At 38.7% G+C, this 17708-nt stretch overlaps 3 protein-coding genes across 3 annotated transcripts; 2 read left to right on the top strand and 1 right to left on the bottom strand.

Annotated features, from left to right (window-relative positions):
- Positions 1-445: 445 nt before the first annotated feature.
- Positions 446-2973, bottom strand: rwdd2b (RWD domain containing 2B). The gene is made up of 4 exons (XM_079246533.1): positions 2597-2973; positions 2458-2525; positions 865-1233; positions 446-735 (listed from the first exon to the last, which is right to left on the bottom strand). Exons 1-4 carry the CDS (start codon positions 2807-2809, stop codon positions 483-485), a joined length of 903 nt encoding a protein of 300 aa, XP_079102659.1. The 5' UTR covers positions 2810-2973; the 3' UTR covers positions 446-482.
- A 294-nt stretch (positions 2974-3267) lies between these two features.
- On the top strand, positions 3268-8551 carry usp16 (ubiquitin specific peptidase 16). Its single transcript, XM_079246350.1, has 18 exons — positions 3268-3369; positions 3538-3604; positions 3727-3923; positions 4007-4110; positions 4204-4316; positions 4394-4626; positions 4714-4809; positions 4905-5035; positions 5148-5235; positions 6011-6092; positions 6191-6282; positions 6366-6419; positions 6525-6692; positions 6800-7469; positions 7596-7690; positions 7871-7957; positions 8034-8181; positions 8266-8551. Exons 2-18 carry the CDS (start codon positions 3544-3546, stop codon positions 8385-8387), a joined length of 2541 nt encoding a protein of 846 aa, XP_079102476.1. The 5' UTR covers positions 3268-3369; positions 3538-3543; the 3' UTR covers positions 8388-8551.
- A 725-nt stretch (positions 8552-9276) lies between these two features.
- On the top strand, positions 9277-15254 carry LOC306760655 (transcription regulator protein BACH1-like; the record flags this gene model as incomplete). The annotated part of the gene is given in 6 exon segments (XM_079246604.1): positions 9277-9318; positions 9320-9361; positions 10519-10776; positions 11079-12245; positions 12325-12531; positions 14069-15254. Coding segments are annotated over 6 exon segments (2067 nt in total). The 3' UTR covers positions 14420-15254.
- Positions 15255-17708: the final 2454 nt, after the last annotated feature.

The raw sequence follows: 17708 nt of genomic DNA, 5'->3' as shown, positions 1-17708 counted from the left end.
TTTTTGTGAGCTAAAATTAAAATTCATGTTCATTTAAAAAAAAAAAAAAATTCTTAACTCCTCAAGCGTAAATCACACTGATGTGGATTATAGCAAATAATCAAAATAGAGGGATTCCAAAGATGCTTCATCTGTAATTCTGAGAAATGCAACCAATAAACTCAACATAAAAGTTTGCTGATCATCTTTTATCAACTATTATAATGTGGGACTTAAAATCCTGAAAACCTCTGTAAACCTCTGTTAACACTTAAATGTTTCTTTTTGAACATGTCAGCTGAAAGGACAAAGTTTATCTCAAGATAAAACATTTTTTACTGACAGTTAAAGAAGTGAAGTCAAAGAAAAACCAGTTGAACATCATCGAACAAATGGTTTTGACCTTATTTGCATTTGTCAGATAAACACGTCTTCATCTTCCATCTGAGTGCTTTAAGTCAATGCTTTCAGGAAAAGTGACATCTGTTGTGCCACTCTCACTACTACCTGCCTTCAATGCCGAAATAAATCTGAAACACATCACAACAGCCTTTCTCATTCAGGAACTGGTAGAGCTGTCCAAGGTCCATGTGGTTCCCTCTGTTCCCATGTGGGTCAAACATCGCCTCCTCAAAGCCTGTGAATTTGCGCAGGGAATCCATACTCTCAACATTCTTGCTGCCCTCACCTTGATGTTCAACAGCTGTATCTTCTCTGTGCCGGATCATGATCTTTTTCCATGTCAGAACCTTCACTCTGAGAAGGGAAAGAGTTAGGAGAAATAATGTCAGATATAATTTCAGAAAACATTAAAAAAAAAAAAAAAAAAGCACGTCAGCAGGCTTATGGCAGTGATATTAACTGAATTAATAACACAGAAGGTACCTGGACCAAAACTCCTCACAGGCAGACTGAGGACCTTCCACACACACAATACCAGGCTTTCCAGGCATGCTGAACCCTGACAGACCCAACTCCTTGGACCACTCTAAGATGTTCTTCCTCTTTGACTTGTTGTAGATATGGTGGCTGTAGATCCACAGCCGGCTGAACACTTCGTGTGATTGTGAAGAAGGAGGCTCTTTCTTGGGAGCAGGGGCTGCATATAAGCTCTCATCAATGAAAGACTGCAGGTTGTCTTTCACCCAGTCCACAGCAGCAAGAACGCAGACTTCCCCTTGGCAGTTTTCCATGAGGTATTTATTGAGATGCGCCTGGAGCTGTGTCTGCTGGGCCCTGCTAAGACCAGAACACCTAGAGTGCAAATAAAACATGTTGTGAGGAGGCTTAGGAGAAGATTAAAGGCTACAAGGAACTGGAAACATGTAACTTTTTCATGGACAGCAAAAGGAAACGTCCTTGCTATGTTTAAAGTATTTAGTATTTTGCACTATCTATACCACAGATTCCATATTTGTGGTCTTTCTAATTTAAACCATAAACAATAAAAATGCAAACCATGGAGAAATATATTCAGTATCTAACACAACAAAACTGTATGTGGAAATTGTAACACATTCCTGCATCAACTAGTCACAAATCAAAACAATTTGAGCTCGCAGGCGAACGCATCACCTGCCCTAGTTCCCTCAGAGACTGTAGAAATGATGGATGATGTTAGCAAATGACCTCATAATGTGTAGTGAGTGAAATTTAATGATGGTGACTTATTTTTATGTAAATGGATGTCCTTTAGAGCTAGAGTGTCACAGTTCTTTTAATATGGTTGATTCATTCCCCATCAAAGGCCCCCCAATCATTCTATTCTATTATTAATATGTAAGTACAATGCTGTCCAAGTCTGTGGTGTTTGTAAGTAAGTAGAACTGCAGCTAAACCAAAACAAATTAAATAAAGGATGCCCCTTGGTGTAATATAATCAGGTAATATGCCATCTTCCAAAGGACTGTGCAGGAACGAATTAGTTCTTCACACACATAAAAAGTGAAACTTCTCATCTTTCAGGCAGTTCATACAAGCAAGGCTCCATAGCTGAAACAACATGGACTCTGATCTTAAATCTCTTCTCTTTCGCTGACACAACACTTGAGAACATTGGACGGTCATGTACCCTGATTAGACACAACACTGCTGTACCTTTACGTAGCACGTAGTTTTTAAATTCAAATCCAACTTTATTTATATAGCACTTTTCATACAGATGCATATCAAAATGCTTAACAACATATAAACAGTTTCACACTTGCACACACAGGCATGCAACCCCACACGCAGTCCAAACACACAACCCAACCCTTCCCCTGGCCCTTTAGGCCAAAATAAAAAAACTACTACCTTCAGGATTTTCTCTGTATCTATATAATATTGTATATTTAACCTTTATGTGAACTCACAAATTTGATCATAATTAAAAGATTTAGAGAAGGAAAATATGAAGGAAATCCTCTTGCACAGGTACAAATGAAAAACTGAAATGACTGAGATGGAAATCACAGCATGGATTGGATCAGGGCTTACCTCACTGTTATGTCTGGCAACACATTGGGATAATCAGATGGATAGGCACAGGACAGGATGACCTCTGTCTGGGTGACACACCAAAGTCAAATACATCAATAATCCACTTATAATAATCCGAGTGACGATAACTAGTTACCTCCTCCATGACTGTAGGGTCCACCTTCTGTTTGATGAGGAACTGGGGTCTGGAGGGAGGAGGTTTGTCTGCTGAAGCAGAGTCCTCCACGTAGCTTCTGAGCTCAGCAAGAGCCACCTGGTCAGTAAACTCCAGTTCGTCCACAGTGGGGAACATGCTGGTTAGCAGCTCTATTTCTGCGAGCTGAGACTCGGCATACTCCAAATAAGACATGTCTACTAAGCATAACTAATGTGTCGACCTTTTTAGTGTTCATAAACTAAGGCTTAATTACTCAGGGAAAGCTTTCGTAGTTCCTCCCACGCATGCTATCATCCTCATGCTAACACATATTTAGAATAGTTTCTATTAATTAATAAGGTATCTATCTGACAAAGTCCTGCAAAATGTAACATACATTTAAATAAAGAGTGCATCAAAAACGAGTACGTGGTCTAGTTTACCAAGTCCACTGCACATGTCTATAAGACTGGTTTGTTTCCACTCGGACTCTTCTGAACGATGCACGCAGGAAGAAGCCGAGCAATAGAAAACGTTGCACCGTCACAATTGGTTCCTCCGTGGTCTGCATGTGTCATCCGCTGTTTTTTTGTGGCACAACAGCAAACAGCTTTTTTATATTTTCAGCCGTGTAACTGTATTAATTTAATTATTAAACTTTAATTTTCTAGTTCCGATAAATGCAATAAATGAATTATGTCCATATCGGAGAGTTCGTCCAGCCAAAGTAAACGAAACTAAAACGGTGACTGATTTAGCCTCCGTTTCTGACAGTAAGTTGTCTGTATTGAGCTTGAAGTTATAGTTCTTGTGTTTTTTTTTTTCCTCCAGAAAATACAGAGAAATTAACCCGTGTTTGCAATGTCAAAATGGGATGTAATTATTGGCTGAAGCTTGTGTTATTTTAGGTGACTGCTGTGTCTGTTTTTCCTCTATTTTAGGTGAAAATGGGAAAGAAGAGAGGGAAGGTCAAGAGCTCCAGAGAGGACGATGACAGTGACCTGACGGGTACAAGGAAATATATACAAATATTTCATATATATTTAGATTTAATATTTTGCATTTTCTGATTTAAAAAAAAAAAAAAAAAAAGCCTGATAAGATTGCCTTTTTAAGTATTATATTTATAGTTCCATCCTGCAGACATATTAAGAGAGGAACAGACCAAACTCTTGCAAAGAAACTTCTGGGTATTTCTGATTGGATGAGCTGTCAGGACTGTAAGCAAGAAGAAAATAAAGAAAATATCAACTCATCCTTGGCCCAAGATTCAGAAGAAGAGAAGCAAACAGAAGCAGTGTGGATGTGCTTGAAATGTGGCCATAGAGTGAGTTTATTCCTACCTTGCTTTTTATTATTTTGACTGTGTGTAGTTGCTTTTTAAATTAACATGTATCCCTTTTCTCCAAGGGCTGTGGAAGGAATTCTGAAAACAAGCATGCTATCAAACATTATGAAACTCCTCATTCAGATCCACATTGCCTTGTGCTCAGCTTGGACAACTGGAGTGTGTGGTGAGTATGTCGCTGTGTTGTGACTCATATACTGTATTAGAAAGGAAGAGAAGTCACCCTTTTTATTTGTTTTATACGTTAACATCCTTTCAGGTGTTACATGTGTGATGATGAAGTCCAGTACTCAACAACTGGTCATTTGGCACAGCTTGTGACCAACCTGAAAAAGCAAACATCTGCAGACCCCATAAAGATACCACAGAAAAGTAGGTTCCAGTTGGTAGACTAATGCATTGTAGTAACACGCTTCTCTATTAATATTCCACCATGTTTGCTTATGTAGAAGTGAAGGATGAAGAGGAAGCATCAGAAACTGTCCAGAAGTCAGAGACTGTATACACAGCAGTGAGGGAGGACAAGGAAAACAGGGTAAGCAGGAGTCCTCAAAGGAAGAACATCAAGAAAGAGAGTGTTGGGAAATCACAGAACCTAAACCAAGCTGAAGAAAACCAGGGTGTTCCAGTAAAAGGACTGAGCAACCTTGGAAACACCTGTTTCTTTAATGCAGTCATTCAGGTAGGGTTGTTTTTAAAACATGCCAATTTAGTGAAAAGCAGAAAAATGAAACCTGATATTAATCACAATTTACATTATGTTTCACAGAATCTTTCCCAAACACTCCTCTTAAGAGAGACTCTCAACAAAGTGACAGAAGAAAAGATCAGTGTTGACATTAAACCTGATGCCTCTTTGAAGCTGGTGTGTTGTCATACTTTAGTTTATTTCTGACCTGTTTGTTGCTTTTTTTTTTTTTTTTTTTATTACTGATGGACTTGAATTTCTAATGATCACAGGAGCCGATAGTCGTGGAATTAGACAAGCCTGGATCCTTGACTTTGGCAATGTGTCAACTACTCAATGAAATCCAGGAAACCAAGAAGGGGGTGGTAACACCACGCGAATTATTCACACAAGTGTGTAAAAAGTGAGTCCAGCTAGTGTTCCAGTTGGAGCCAAGATGTGTTTAGTATGTCTTACCTTTTGCTGGTGCATCAGAGGCATCAGAAGTAGCTCATCATTGCTTCTGATCCCTGCAGGGCCGCCAGGTTCAAAGGCTTTCAGCAGCAAGATAGCCAGGAGCTGCTGCGCTACCTGCTGGATGGGATGCGAGCTGAGGAGTTAAAAGTGAGTATGGAGTTATCAAAAAATGTTTTCTTTTTTTTTTAATTTAGTTTCCATAGAAAGCTGTTCTAAATTAGACACAGTGGTTGTCCAAATGGCTATGTATAACCAGCAGCAAATTATTGTGCACAATGAAACAATTCCTGTGTAGTGGCACTTTGTTTTTCTTCTTTACCACCACTTTGAAGTCAGTCTAGCAACTTTGTATTGGAAATGTGAGTAGACCAGTTCCTCTTTCTTTTAGTTTTAATAAGAACAATATAACAAAATATGAACAGGATCACACGGTCAAAAAACTATGTTGTTTCTAATGTCTCTGGCTTCAATCTGACTAATTAGCAGCTTCCCAGTGATGTATAGTAACTTCAGAAATGTAAAATTATACATTTTAGCAAATATAAACTTTCAGACCTCAAAATCCTTTTAAATATTTTTATCTTTCCTTTAAGTTAACTTATATGTAAAATAATGAATTTGACTCCAACATCCTGCTTATGAGTAAAAAAATTTCAAACAAAAATGTAGTTAAAGATTGATCACACAAGTTGTGTATGAGGTGTTAATAACCCTTTTCCTCTTATGTAATGAGCTTAGAGAGTATGTTGTTTGAAATGTCGGTTCATTGTCATGGCATAGAAGTTTTAAAGAGCACAATCATTTTGCTAAGAAGCTGAATTTGAGGGCTTGTCACAATGCTGTAAGTCTCATTTTTTAATGATTACCTTACTATGTATTAGAGGGGAATATCATTGTAATTTTGGTGTGTTTGTTTCTGCAGAGAGTAAATACAGGGATAATGGACACATTGAAACAATCAGGTAAATGCACAGATGGAGAACAGCTGAAAACACTAGCAAAAGGTAAGTCATTAAACATTTAGACTGCGTCATTATATGTCATATATTTTGGTGCTTTTGGTCTAAAAGACAGTCCCCTGATAGCATGATCTGTCTTTTAGAGTATGAGAAAAATGGATACTTGAAAAACTTTGTTGACCAAGTTTTTGGTGGGGAAATGACCAGCACTATAATGTGTCAGCAGTGCAAAACGGTACATAGCATAAGCTTCAAACACAGAAAAGAGCCTGTCTTCGCTTTTATAGCTGTCATAACATCATAACATCACTCTTACAGGTGTCTGTTGTGATGGAGATGTTTTTGGATCTTTCCCTTCCTGTTGCTGAGGAGGTAAAGGAATGCTTTTTGTGGATTTGTATTCTTCTTCTTTTTCTTTTTTTGGCAAGTCATTTTCATGTTTACATGTCCGATCCCTTTTGTGACAACCTCACGCAGGCATACAGAAAAAAAAATCAAAAGAAGGGAGTTCAAAAGGCCAGTGAATCAAGCCAGGAAGGCCGAAACAGTCCCGTTCTGAACAGTGGAAATGATGACATTCCTACCGGAGCTGGCAGCAAATACCAGCAGAAAAAGGCAAAGAAGCAGGCAAAGAAACAGGCAAAGGTATTTTATTTAATTAATATTAAAGAGTTTTGTGTTTTGCTTGAATTGTTTTGGTGAATAAAGCTAGATTAAGTAGTCTAATCTGCTTGTTTGCTTTAACCTTACAGCATCAAAAGAGGCAGCAGAAGATTGAGGGCAAAGTTACTTTGGACAGTTTGACATTTCCAAGCCCCGCAGAGACCCAACAAACAGATGCTGCTGCAGATACAGTGGATGGGGAAAACACTAACAATGAAGCACATGAGAAAGCCTCGCTGGGTGAGGAAAACCCCACACTAGTCAGCGTGTCTGAACAGGGTCAGAGCATTGAGCTGGAAAAAGAGGAGGATGGAGATTTAGAGACTGACTGTGACTCATTAGCTGCATCATCAGTCAGCAACCGCTTCACTGCGTTGTCGGCAGAGCAGGACTCACAGGACAGCCTATGTGACGAAATGTCCAACATGGATCAGGAAGGAGAGGACGAGGAGGACACGCAACTGGTGGATAAAATGGAGAAAGTCAACCTGGATGATGCTTTTATTCAAGGCTCTGACGCTGTAGAGCAAAGCATGGAGTGTAAAGATGAAGTGCTGGAGGCTAAAGAATATACAGTGATAAACCAAGACCCAGAGCTGGCCTTCCACACTCTGGCTACCAGGGCAACTCCAGAGAAACAGGAGAGCTCAGTGCAGTCATGTCTTTTTCAGTTCACAGAGGTGGAAACACTGACGCAGAACAACAGCTTGCTTTGTGTCGCTTGCACCAAACGGCAGCTGAAGGAGGACAAAGCTGGAGGTGTGAAAAGTTACTCACAAAACTAATAATTTACCTCTCTAAAACATGTCTTAATATTCCTAAATTATCTTAATGTTATAATTTAGGATCAGGGACAGTCACGTTCTGTCTTTGTACCCTGTTTAGGATCCAGGAAGAATGTTTACACTGATGCCTTGAAGCAGATGCTGATCTCCTCTCCACCAGCCATCCTTACTCTTCATTTAAAAAGATTTCAGCAAGTAAAGAAGTTTAAGAAACTTTATTTTTTTCCTCATTTTTGTTCACTATCACTAAGGCTGTTTATATACACAAAGCTATGCAACTACTGTTTCTAAATGTTTGGTCTCAATTTTCTTATAAGACGAATGACAGTAATTGAATTGTTGATTATTATTGTTTTTCTTCTTCTTTCCTAATAGAATGGATATAGCATTTGTAAAGTGAATAGACATGTCCACTTCCCCCTGATTCTGGATCTTGCTCCATATTGTGCATTAAAATGCAAGGTTGGTATGGGAAGGAAAGACTTAAAGCTTTTTAATAAAATTAACACCTGAGTTCTCAACTTATTCTTTTCCACAGAATATCTCGGAGGGAGATGCTCAGATTTTATACAGTTTGTATGGTATTGTAGAGCACAGTGGAACGATGAGATCTGGTCATTACACAGCATATGTAAAAGTTCGACCCGAGGGTCCTCTGGCCTCATCTAAAGGACTTACAATAGAAGGTAGGTGTATTTGGATATTATAATCATGAGAATAAAAACTTCATCAAACCAGTTTATCTCCATCAGCCCATCATTTAATTTCAGGAGATACAGATCCTCCCAGAGGATCTTGGTTCCATATCAGCGATACAAGTGTTCAGCCTGTGAGTGAGAGCAAAGTCATGGGCTGCCAAGCCTACCTCCTCTTCTATGAAAGAATCCTCTGATTGAACTGTGACTAAAATACTCAGGAAATACATATATATACAAACGAGCCTGCCGCTTCACCTCCAGTGCACAAGGGATCTCTACTATGGATGGGATGAAACTATGTTGATTTTACATAGGGAGTATTTGATAGTATTAACATTTTGGTCTTAATGGTGTCATGCAAGGTTTAAACATCTGTGTGAATCTTCAGAATCATGCAGCATGGCTTAATTGTACTCAAGGTTATTGTACTAGCTAGGGTGTAGAATATAAATGACATGGGAGCAAAAATATGTGTATTTATACATTATATCCACATATGTGTATGACTTGATTTTTTTCTGGAATAAATCAATTTTTATGCAATTGAAAATCATTGCTTTCCTCCATGAAAGGTCAGAGCAGACTCTACTTCTTAAGGAAGCTGAGATCGTTTAATGTCTGCACCAAGATGTTGCATATCTTCTATAAGTCTTTTGTGGATAGTGCATTCAGCTTTGCAGCATCTGCTGGGGTAGTAGCATCAGAACCAGAGACCTGAAGAGAATCAACAAACTGATCAAGAAACCTGGTTTTGTGCTTGGAGTAACTCTGGAGCCGCTGGAGCTGATTGTCCAAAGAAGAATACTGCACAAGATGATGGAGGATTCTTCACACCCTCTCCACAACACAGTGAAGAAACAAAGTGTGTTCAGTGAGAGGCTTCTTCAGGTCTGATGTAAGACTGAAAGATACAGAACATCAGCCTCTGGAACAAGACCTCCTCAAGTTAATTATATACTACAATATTGAATTTCCCTTTGGGGATTAAAGTATTTTTCATTCATTTAATTTCATATCATACAAGCTTGCCAGTAGACTGGGCATGCGCAGTGAGTGCAGTTAGCTTTTTCCTGGTGTTGTCACATGACAAGAGGAAAGTCCAGCTCCGGACGGCCAAAAGCTTCACCCAAAATTTACTTATGTCAGTGTCATTCAGCTAACATGGCAGGTCAGTGAATATTTGGCCTTTTAGAATAAAGATTTTAAAGTAATATAATTTTCAAGAGCTTTTAATCCTCGCAAACACGACTATGTGTGTTGTTGCCAGTGCGGCTAACGGTCTGGCCTGGCGTAAAGATTATCTGTTTTATTAACATTTACGACACCTTAACATCTTAATGAGCTTCTTATTAATTTTGGGTCGTATAACGTGTTAGTCCAAGCTTTGGGTGTTTTCGTTGCGTTTCGCGGCCAGGCCGTGTTAAGTAACTCTGCTAATCATGAGTCAGCATTTCAGCGTTCAGCCTGATGTACCAGTTGAGGCGTTCACGTGCAATCTTTACCTTTTCTAGTCGCCGGTGAATCGTGTCGATTGTCAAATTAGCTCATTAAATTTGAACACCATGTTTTATTTCCTATCAAGAAAGTGTTTACAAAAACACGATCCAGCTTTCTTTATTAGGCTGAAACAACAACATGTATGCTGTTCCCAGATCAGCCTCTTACGACTACTACCAGTACAGAAACTCACTGAAGTGTCATGTTGTTGTTTTCTCACCAATTATTACTACCATTTTAGGAAACAAAGGATTACCAAGTACCCTGCTTTACAGCCCAACAGTCTGATGAAGATATTGCTGAATCAGTCTGTCTAATATTGTTTAAAAAGCTAAAAAGCCTCTATAATCATACCATTTCCTCTCGTTATTAGGTTATTTTCTGATGTCAGGAAGAAAACACATACTAGCTCTATGATTAATGATTTTTTTTTTGTGTTCTTTTAATGGATCAACTATACTACAAATGTGTGCCTGAGAGCTGGTTAGATGGTGTTACATTGCAACATTTCACCTCTTGCTCAAAACATGATTCAGGGAATCTGCAGCAAATGTTTAGCCATAAAAATCATACATTTGTGCATCAGTCACTCTTGTGTTTAACAATGCAAAATGCAGATGTAGAATTAAAGAGACAATCAGATTGCAAAAACAATTTCTTTTGTCTTTTTTGCATTAATTAGCCTTATTATTCTGTCAATTTTAAATGACTTTTTAACGTAGACATTAAATGACTATAAATGAACTATTAAAAGTTTACACGGTCGTTAGGTTTAATAAGAAAAATGTCATGCTGTTCTGATTTCATCCTGCTCCCCTTGTCAAACAGGTTGAGCTTTTGACCACCATGATGTCTCAAGCTCCTCGCATGTCAGCGTTCACCTTTCAGTGTGCAGTGCACAGCACTCATGTCCTCCAGTGTTTGAATGAGCAGAGACAGCAGGACATCTTGTGCGATGTGACGGTGATGGTAGAAAACAGGAGTTTTCGGGCCCATTGTTCTGTCTTGGCCTCATGCAGCGAATACTTTTACAGTAGGGTTACCAGTGTTACCAGACAGAATCCCATCATCACTCTACCTGAGGAGGTAGGTGTCCCTCTGTTTGATTAAATAATGTTTGTTTGTTTTTGTTTTTCCTGAATGTATTAATTATACTGTTATTAAAACATACACCTTTTTCTTGCAGTTTATCAGATTTGGAAATGTGTGTTAAGACTTTATTATAAAACTAATAGTGGAATACAGTCATTTAAGAACATAATGTAACATGCTGAAGTTGCCATCCTCTGCCTGTTTGTGTGATGGCAAAACTTTGTTGTATCAATTTAAAGGCTAAGTTTTACTTAGTTTTACTACATTTGAATTGTCTGCGTTTCCTTTCTCCGCAGGTGACTGCTGAAGGTTTTGAACCTTTGCTTCAATTTGCCTACACGTCAAAGCTGCTTTTCACCAAAGAAAACATTCATGCCATTCACACCAGTGCTGCATATTTAGGATTTCACAACTTGGAATCAGCTTGCTTTGATTTCCTCATCCCAAAATTTTCTGAAAGTGAAAAACCCTCACAGGAGGTCAGACATAGAGCCTGTTGTCAGAGCTGGGAGCACGGTGCCGGTTTTGGCTCCAGGGCCGACAGCAGTCAGGCAGAGTCATTTGAGTCACACAGCTCAGAGCCTTCAGGAGGTGATGAGCAAATAGTCTTATCGTCACAGTGCCCACAGAGCAGACAGGGTCAGACAAACAGGGAGGGGGAACACTTCTGTTTGCAGAACTGTGGGCCACAAATGGCTCCCACATCTCTAGAGTTAGCAACCAATAGCGTGTGCCCCATGTTATCTCTGCCGTGTCCAGGCACCGGCAAAGCAGATCACCCCTCTGAATTTTGTGAAAGCCATATTTTACAGATGGGAGCTGTATGGAGTCAAAGTGAGTTGAGTTTGGCAGACTGCAGCACACACTGCGAGCTGTCGACACCAGGAAAAGTGAATCCGCCTGAAATGGTTGAGATAACTGGCAGAGATGATGAACAGACTGTTGAGACACTTGGTGCTGAAACTAACAGCAGTGTATGCTCATGTCCACCGAAGACATCCGGAGCTGAAATTAATGTTACAGTCATTGAGCAGAGTGACGATGGACTTGAACAGGAAATGGCAGGTAAGGTCTCTGTGCCAACCTTATCTGTTCTTACCGGTCAAGAGGGATATGAGGACCGGAGTCGTGTGGAGAGGGAGGTCGCTGAACATCTTGCAAAGGGGTTTTGGCCTGACCTGTGTCCCTCTCAGGCTCCACCGCAGTCCCTTGATTCAGTGAAGCAAAACAGTTTGTCCAAAGCATCAGACTTCCACTGGCTTAAGCAGCTGGATCTGAGTTCCAGTGTAGGAGACTGTCCCTTTCTCAGGGACTTTGGAACAGGTGATGATCCTGGTACGCAGACTGACAGCATGTCCCAAGCAGACAAGAGTCCCTACATATCCTCCTCACTCAACTCAGGGGATGAGTCGGAAATGGACACAGATGGAGATACTGAGGCCAACAACAAAAGAGCTGCAGAGGTCATTTTTATACACAACCTGCTTTTGCTCTGATCATTTAATAAGATTAAAATATAACTTATACAAATGTTTTCCACAGATCCAGCTCCCATTCCCAGTGGAGCAGATCTCCGAATTGAGCCGGAGTGCATTCCAGCAGCTTCTGAGGAACCATCAGCTGACCCAAGATCAGCTTGAGTTTGTTCACGACGTCCGCCGACGAAGTAAAAACCGCGTTGCTGCACAACGCTGCCGAAAGAGGAAGCTAGATGGCATCCATCAGCTGGAATGTGAAATAAAAAAATTAGTAAGTTGAATTTTATATGTTCTGCGATGGACTGGCGAGCTGTCCAGGGTGTACCCTGCCTGTCGCCCAAAGCCAGCTGGGATAGGCTCCAGCTTCCCCGCGACCCTGAATTGGAATAAGCGGTTCGGAAAATGAATGAATGAATGAATGAATTTTATATGTTCAATATGATGTGGCATATAAGTTCGTTTCTATGTCCTAGTACTTATAGAACCTTTTATGACCACAGGCAGGGGCACATCAATGATTTAACAACTGGAAAACACAAACCTCTGAAATGAAAAGTTTTTTCTTAGTTATTGTTGCAGAAATTAATTAGGTGTGACGTAATTTTGCCGAGTCATGCCGCCATGCAGAACGTCTGAGCTCTTCCTTAATGTGCAAATAATAGTGACTCTGTTTTTTTGTTGTTGTTGTTGTTTTTTGTTTTGTTTTTTTCTAACTAGCGTCATTGCTTTCGACATTTTATGGTTCCAACTAACAAAAACTAAAAAGTTGCAGATACTGGCCAGAAAGCAGCGTCACCGGAGACGTTCAGACAGTCAGCGTTGTCAGGGGGTGGAACATGTTTTATCAAAGCAAAAGTACTCAAGCAAAACTGTGAAAAGACTATTTCACAGGTGAATTGTTCAGTGTAAACTTTTCCTGTGGCTCGTAATCTAGCTTGACATTTTCAGGAGGATTTGAGGGAAGTTTGGTCCATTTGCTTTTGCTTTCACGCGTGCAGAAATTCTGCTTGAGAAAGAAATGGTGTAAATCACTGTGGTTTCATTATGGGGCTTCTTGTGGTGATGTCAGTACTGCATGTACCTGAACATCTCCTCAGAAGCGAGGAGTGAGTGAAAAGCAGGATACCGCAGAAAAAAGATGAAAAAAGCATTTGTGTTTGTCACCATTTTTTTAAAAATAGTTTTAAACTATTTAATTTGTGAATGCAAAGAAACTTGTCATTGCAGACGCTGACAACGGAGTCCAACTGTTACGTGTGTTTTGTTTATTTTTATTCATCTGCTCACCACTTTTCTGAATTTATATATTCAGAAGTGTAGGGAATGGTGACATCGAAGAAAATTTTTTTTTCCAGTCATTGCTGTCATTGTTTTTTTTTAATGGATCAGAGATAAGTATAGCTGTATTTGTCAGAAAGTTGGAGAACTTATCCCAGTTCTTTGCAACAAACAATATGGTATTAATTCTTTATATTTTAAAATAGGTGATATTATGGGGTGGGAAGGGAGAAAAAAACAGCCTGTAGCACTTCATGTAAGGATCTGCGTCCAACTGGACAGTCCACTAGCACCTTCCTACGATGTCCTCTACTGTTTGATTTTGTGCTTGTGTTGTTCTCACTAATATGTAGTCGCTTTGGTTAAAAGTGTCTGCTAAATGACTAGAAAAGAATAGAAAAATAAAATCAGGACTAAATTACTTCTTAGAATGAAGGAGTAAAACAGCTGAGTCATGTGAAAAAGCATCAAGTTGGGTGTAGAAGGAGGCATATGCAGCAGGGTTGAGTTTCTTGTTCCTCTCTCTGCAGAAAAGTGAGAAAGAGCGGTTGCTGCAGGAGCAAACAGAGCTACAGCAAAACCTTGGAGAGATGCAGCAGAGCCTGCGCGGGCTTTGTAAGAGCTCCGATCAGGATCACTTGCAACTTTTCGCCAAGCTCTCTACACCAGACTTTCCTTTCTCTTCCCCCAGCCGTGTCGAACAAAACGAGGAGTCACAGACCACCATTGAAGTGGTAAGTTCCTCTTCAGAGGCCAGTCGAAGTGGACCACCTCCAGATTCAGTTCAAAGTGCTGCTCTTCAGGCCTGTACAGAGGACGCAGGATGCTCTCTTCCTGCATCTTTGCTTACTGCCGGTTTTATCATGACCAACACTTTATAATACGACTCCGTTTCCACTTCCAATCTGCAGAACCACGAACCAAATGGTTAACGTTTCTTTTCTACTGTAATCCTCTTTTTGGATAGCCTTGCTTTCTTGTGTACTTTACTGAATAATTTTCAGACGGAATGTGATATCTTGAATTAACACAAAAATATATTTTGATGCATTTAGCATTTTTTTAGGATTATTTCTTCCCTTCAGCGAACAATAAAGTGCTTTTTTTTCTCATAACATTCATCTGTATTTTGCTGAAGTAAACAGAATCCAGTATTTGTTCATTTGAAAGTGCAGGCAATTTTTGGTTAGGTAGTTTTTAAAACCTCCCATTCACAAAGTAGGATTTTGAGTTGTTTCCAAAAAGTAAATTAGTTTTTCTCAAGGAAACTAATAATCTAACTGTACTTATAAGCTTCACTGTACACCGATCCCACTCGTCTCCAAACACACACCCACACACACAAACACAGAACATTTCCTGTTATTTACACATGAAAGTGTAATATTATCTTTGCTAAATCAGAATCATTTCACCATTTTGCTTTTATCTTGATGTATTTGCACAGAACCAACAGAAAATTCATGCAGTACTTCTTAAGTTTCTAATTTTCCAGAGAGAAACGCAACATTTTAACTTTATTTGAATGCACATGTATAGTTGGATGATTTTCCCTTAAAATTTGAAAAATGGTTCAACAGTGTAAAAATGTTAAGGATAACATAAACTGTTTGATATTAAATGTGCCTTATACTGCAACACAGTGCAATATGAATCCTAAAAGATAGGTCATTTATGAATACTTCTGTCTCAAGCACTGTTGCACATTAACCCAGAGCTAATACTGATGACATTACCCTGTCTGTCTGCATGTGGAATCTTTTTTTATTATCATAAACTGCTTTCATAAATAACAAATTTAAATAAACATTTTGTTACCATTCTGTATTTAGTTTTGACTCATCTCTTCTTGCATATATTTCTTTAACAGTTTTAGACTTTGGCCAATAGATGGAAGTACAGTTCCTCCCCTCCTCTTCCTCCTCTACACCAGATCATTTCAGTGTAACTAGCTGCATAGATGTGCACAACAGAATAAAATGCATTTTTAAAAGGTAAAGATAAATTACTTAAGTTATGCTAAGGTAACCAGATGCTTTACAGACAGGAAATTAGACAAGGAAAAACATATGAAAGTGACAATCCTGCAACCTTGTAATTCTACTGAAGTTGACTTATTTCTTATTTTACTCGTCCACAGTCTGTAAATTGATCAAAACAGTTTCTCAAGAAATCAATAATAAGCCACTGCATCAGATAATCTTAGCAAAGGCCTTAAGTGGTCGTTTTTGTCTTATTTAAGCATGAGCAGGCCAATGGTTACTCCATGTCTGCACGTGTCGGCTTGGCTGGCAGGCAGCCATAAGTCATGGTGAAGATCAGGAATATATTTTTGAAATACGCTAAATAGTTTAATAACTATCTGGGTTCCCATGTTTGTTCTTTTCTAATATCACTTTGAGACATTCTTGTACGGCACATGCCAAGTTCTTATGAAGAAGTTGTCTTTTAACACTGAGATCTCTTGTTCAGTAATCTGATTACAAGATAAAATACAGCAAGAATATTTCAAGATAGAACTGAAATAACAACCAGACAGATGTAAAGTATCTCTCTGCCAACAGTTTGGCTTGCTGTTGACATACACAAAAAAGTCACCTGTGTGCAGAACAATGTAATTTCTTAGAAAAGTTTATCCAGAATGCTGCTGCTGGAGCTTCAACTCTGAATGAGAGATCTGAACACATCACACCAGTTTTACATCTATACACTGGTTTCCAGTTAGGCACAGGGTACATTTTTAAACCCCATTCCCAGAACCATTTAGGCCCAAAATTCATCTGTGATATGTCATGAGAATGAGAGTTGTCCTCATATTTATTCATACATTTTCATTAAAGAAAAGGCTGAATTTACAACAGTCACTCCAATAACTGGAGACTCAAAGAAGGAACAGTAAAAATATGCTAAATTATAATTTAGTGATTTAAGACACTGTTTTTTTATTTAATTGTGATGGAAAAACAAACAAACAAACAAATCGGTCCTGAACAAATTAGAGCACTTTTCTGTTGAACAGTGGGACAAAATACCTGCCAGCAGATGCAGAAGTCTGACTGAGAGGAACAGAAAACACCTGACTGTAGTGGAAACATTCAAGGATTGTTCAACAAATTATTAGTTTAAGAGTGATAAAACATATATTATATTTGTTTCCTTTAAAAATATCTCTATTGAATCAGAATTAGAAAAAATAATGTGATGATTTTTTATAACATTACAATTTATTATTACTTTTGTCAATTTCAGCTTTTTTCACAGGCAGCTGTTTTTTCTTCTTTAATGAGAGGTATGATTAAATTTGATGAAACCAAGAAGAGCTCTTAGAGTCAAAGACTCAACTAGGTCAACTAGTCCAGATCAGAATCCAGACCAGAGTCCAGACTAAACATGGAGAAGCAGCATTTAGTTGTTATGCTGTAAACAAGTCAAACAACCTGTTAGTGGAGATTAAACTCTCACCAAATACACACACATTTAAATCCAAGTTAAAAATACTTCTTTTTCTCAACCGGCATGAAATCTGCACGGTAAACCTTTAACTTCTTAATTTAATTATTTAAATTTATGATTTTATTGTGATTTTTGCTATTTGTTGTCTTTTATGCTTCTTTACACCTTCTGTAATGCTTTGAATGTTTCATGTAAAGCACTTTGAATTGTCTTGTACATGAAAGATGATTCACAAATAAACTTGCCTTTGACAACTAAAGCTACATATTCAAGCATTCCCAAGTGATCACGGTAGAAGAATAACCAAATAACGTCATTGGCTGCCTGCGATGGACAGGCGAGCTTACCAGGGTGTACCCTGGCTTTCACCCAAAGACTGCTAAGATAGGCTCCAGCTTCCCTTCATTGGATTAAGCGGTTAGGATAATGAATGAATGAATGAATGTCATTGGCTGTCAATTGGCACCAGAATGTAGCTAAATGTTATTGAATCTGATGCTTACTATCATGGTAGTTCAGGTAATAATAATCATAACTGCAACGTAACTTCATTCCTGCTTCTTGAATACATTTCTCCTGTAAAATTTGTCAGTAAATGAGTATCATATTAGCCACACATTCAACTATATTATTGTTTCTTTTAAACAAAAAATTATATTTCAATTCAAAATAGATACCAAGACCACATCATATCCACATCTCCTGCTTAAAGCTGAA

Source organism: Telmatherina bonti, assembly GCF_933228915.1.
Source record: "Telmatherina bonti genome assembly, chromosome: 9".
Lineage (NCBI taxonomy): Eukaryota > Metazoa > Chordata > Actinopteri > Atheriniformes > Telmatherinidae > Telmatherina > Telmatherina bonti.
This window is presented reverse-complemented; position numbering and strand designations above follow the sequence as displayed.

Coding starts and splice junctions, on each gene's coding strand:
- usp16 (XM_079246350.1), top strand. CDS start 3,544: ATGGGAAAGAAGAGAGGGAAGGTCAAGAGCTCCAGAGAGGACGATGAC. Junction 4,111..4,203: donor TTGGACAACTGGAGTGTGTG/GTGAGTATGTCG, acceptor ACATCCTTTCAG/GTGTTACATGTGTGATGATG. Junction 5,236..6,010: donor TGCGAGCTGAGGAGTTAAAA/GTGAGTATGGAG, acceptor TTGTTTCTGCAG/AGAGTAAATACAGGGATAAT.
- rwdd2b (XM_079246533.1), bottom strand. CDS start 2,809: ATGTCTTATTTGGAGTATGCCGAGTCTCAGCTCGCAGAAATAGAGCTG. Junction 2,526..2,596: donor ACCCTACAGTCATGGAGGAG/GTAACTAGTTAT, acceptor TGTGTCACCCAG/ACAGAGGTCATCCTGTCCTG. Junction 736..864: donor TGTGAGGAGTTTTGGTCCAG/GTACCTTCTGTG, acceptor TTCCCTTCTCAG/AGTGAAGGTTCTGACATGGA.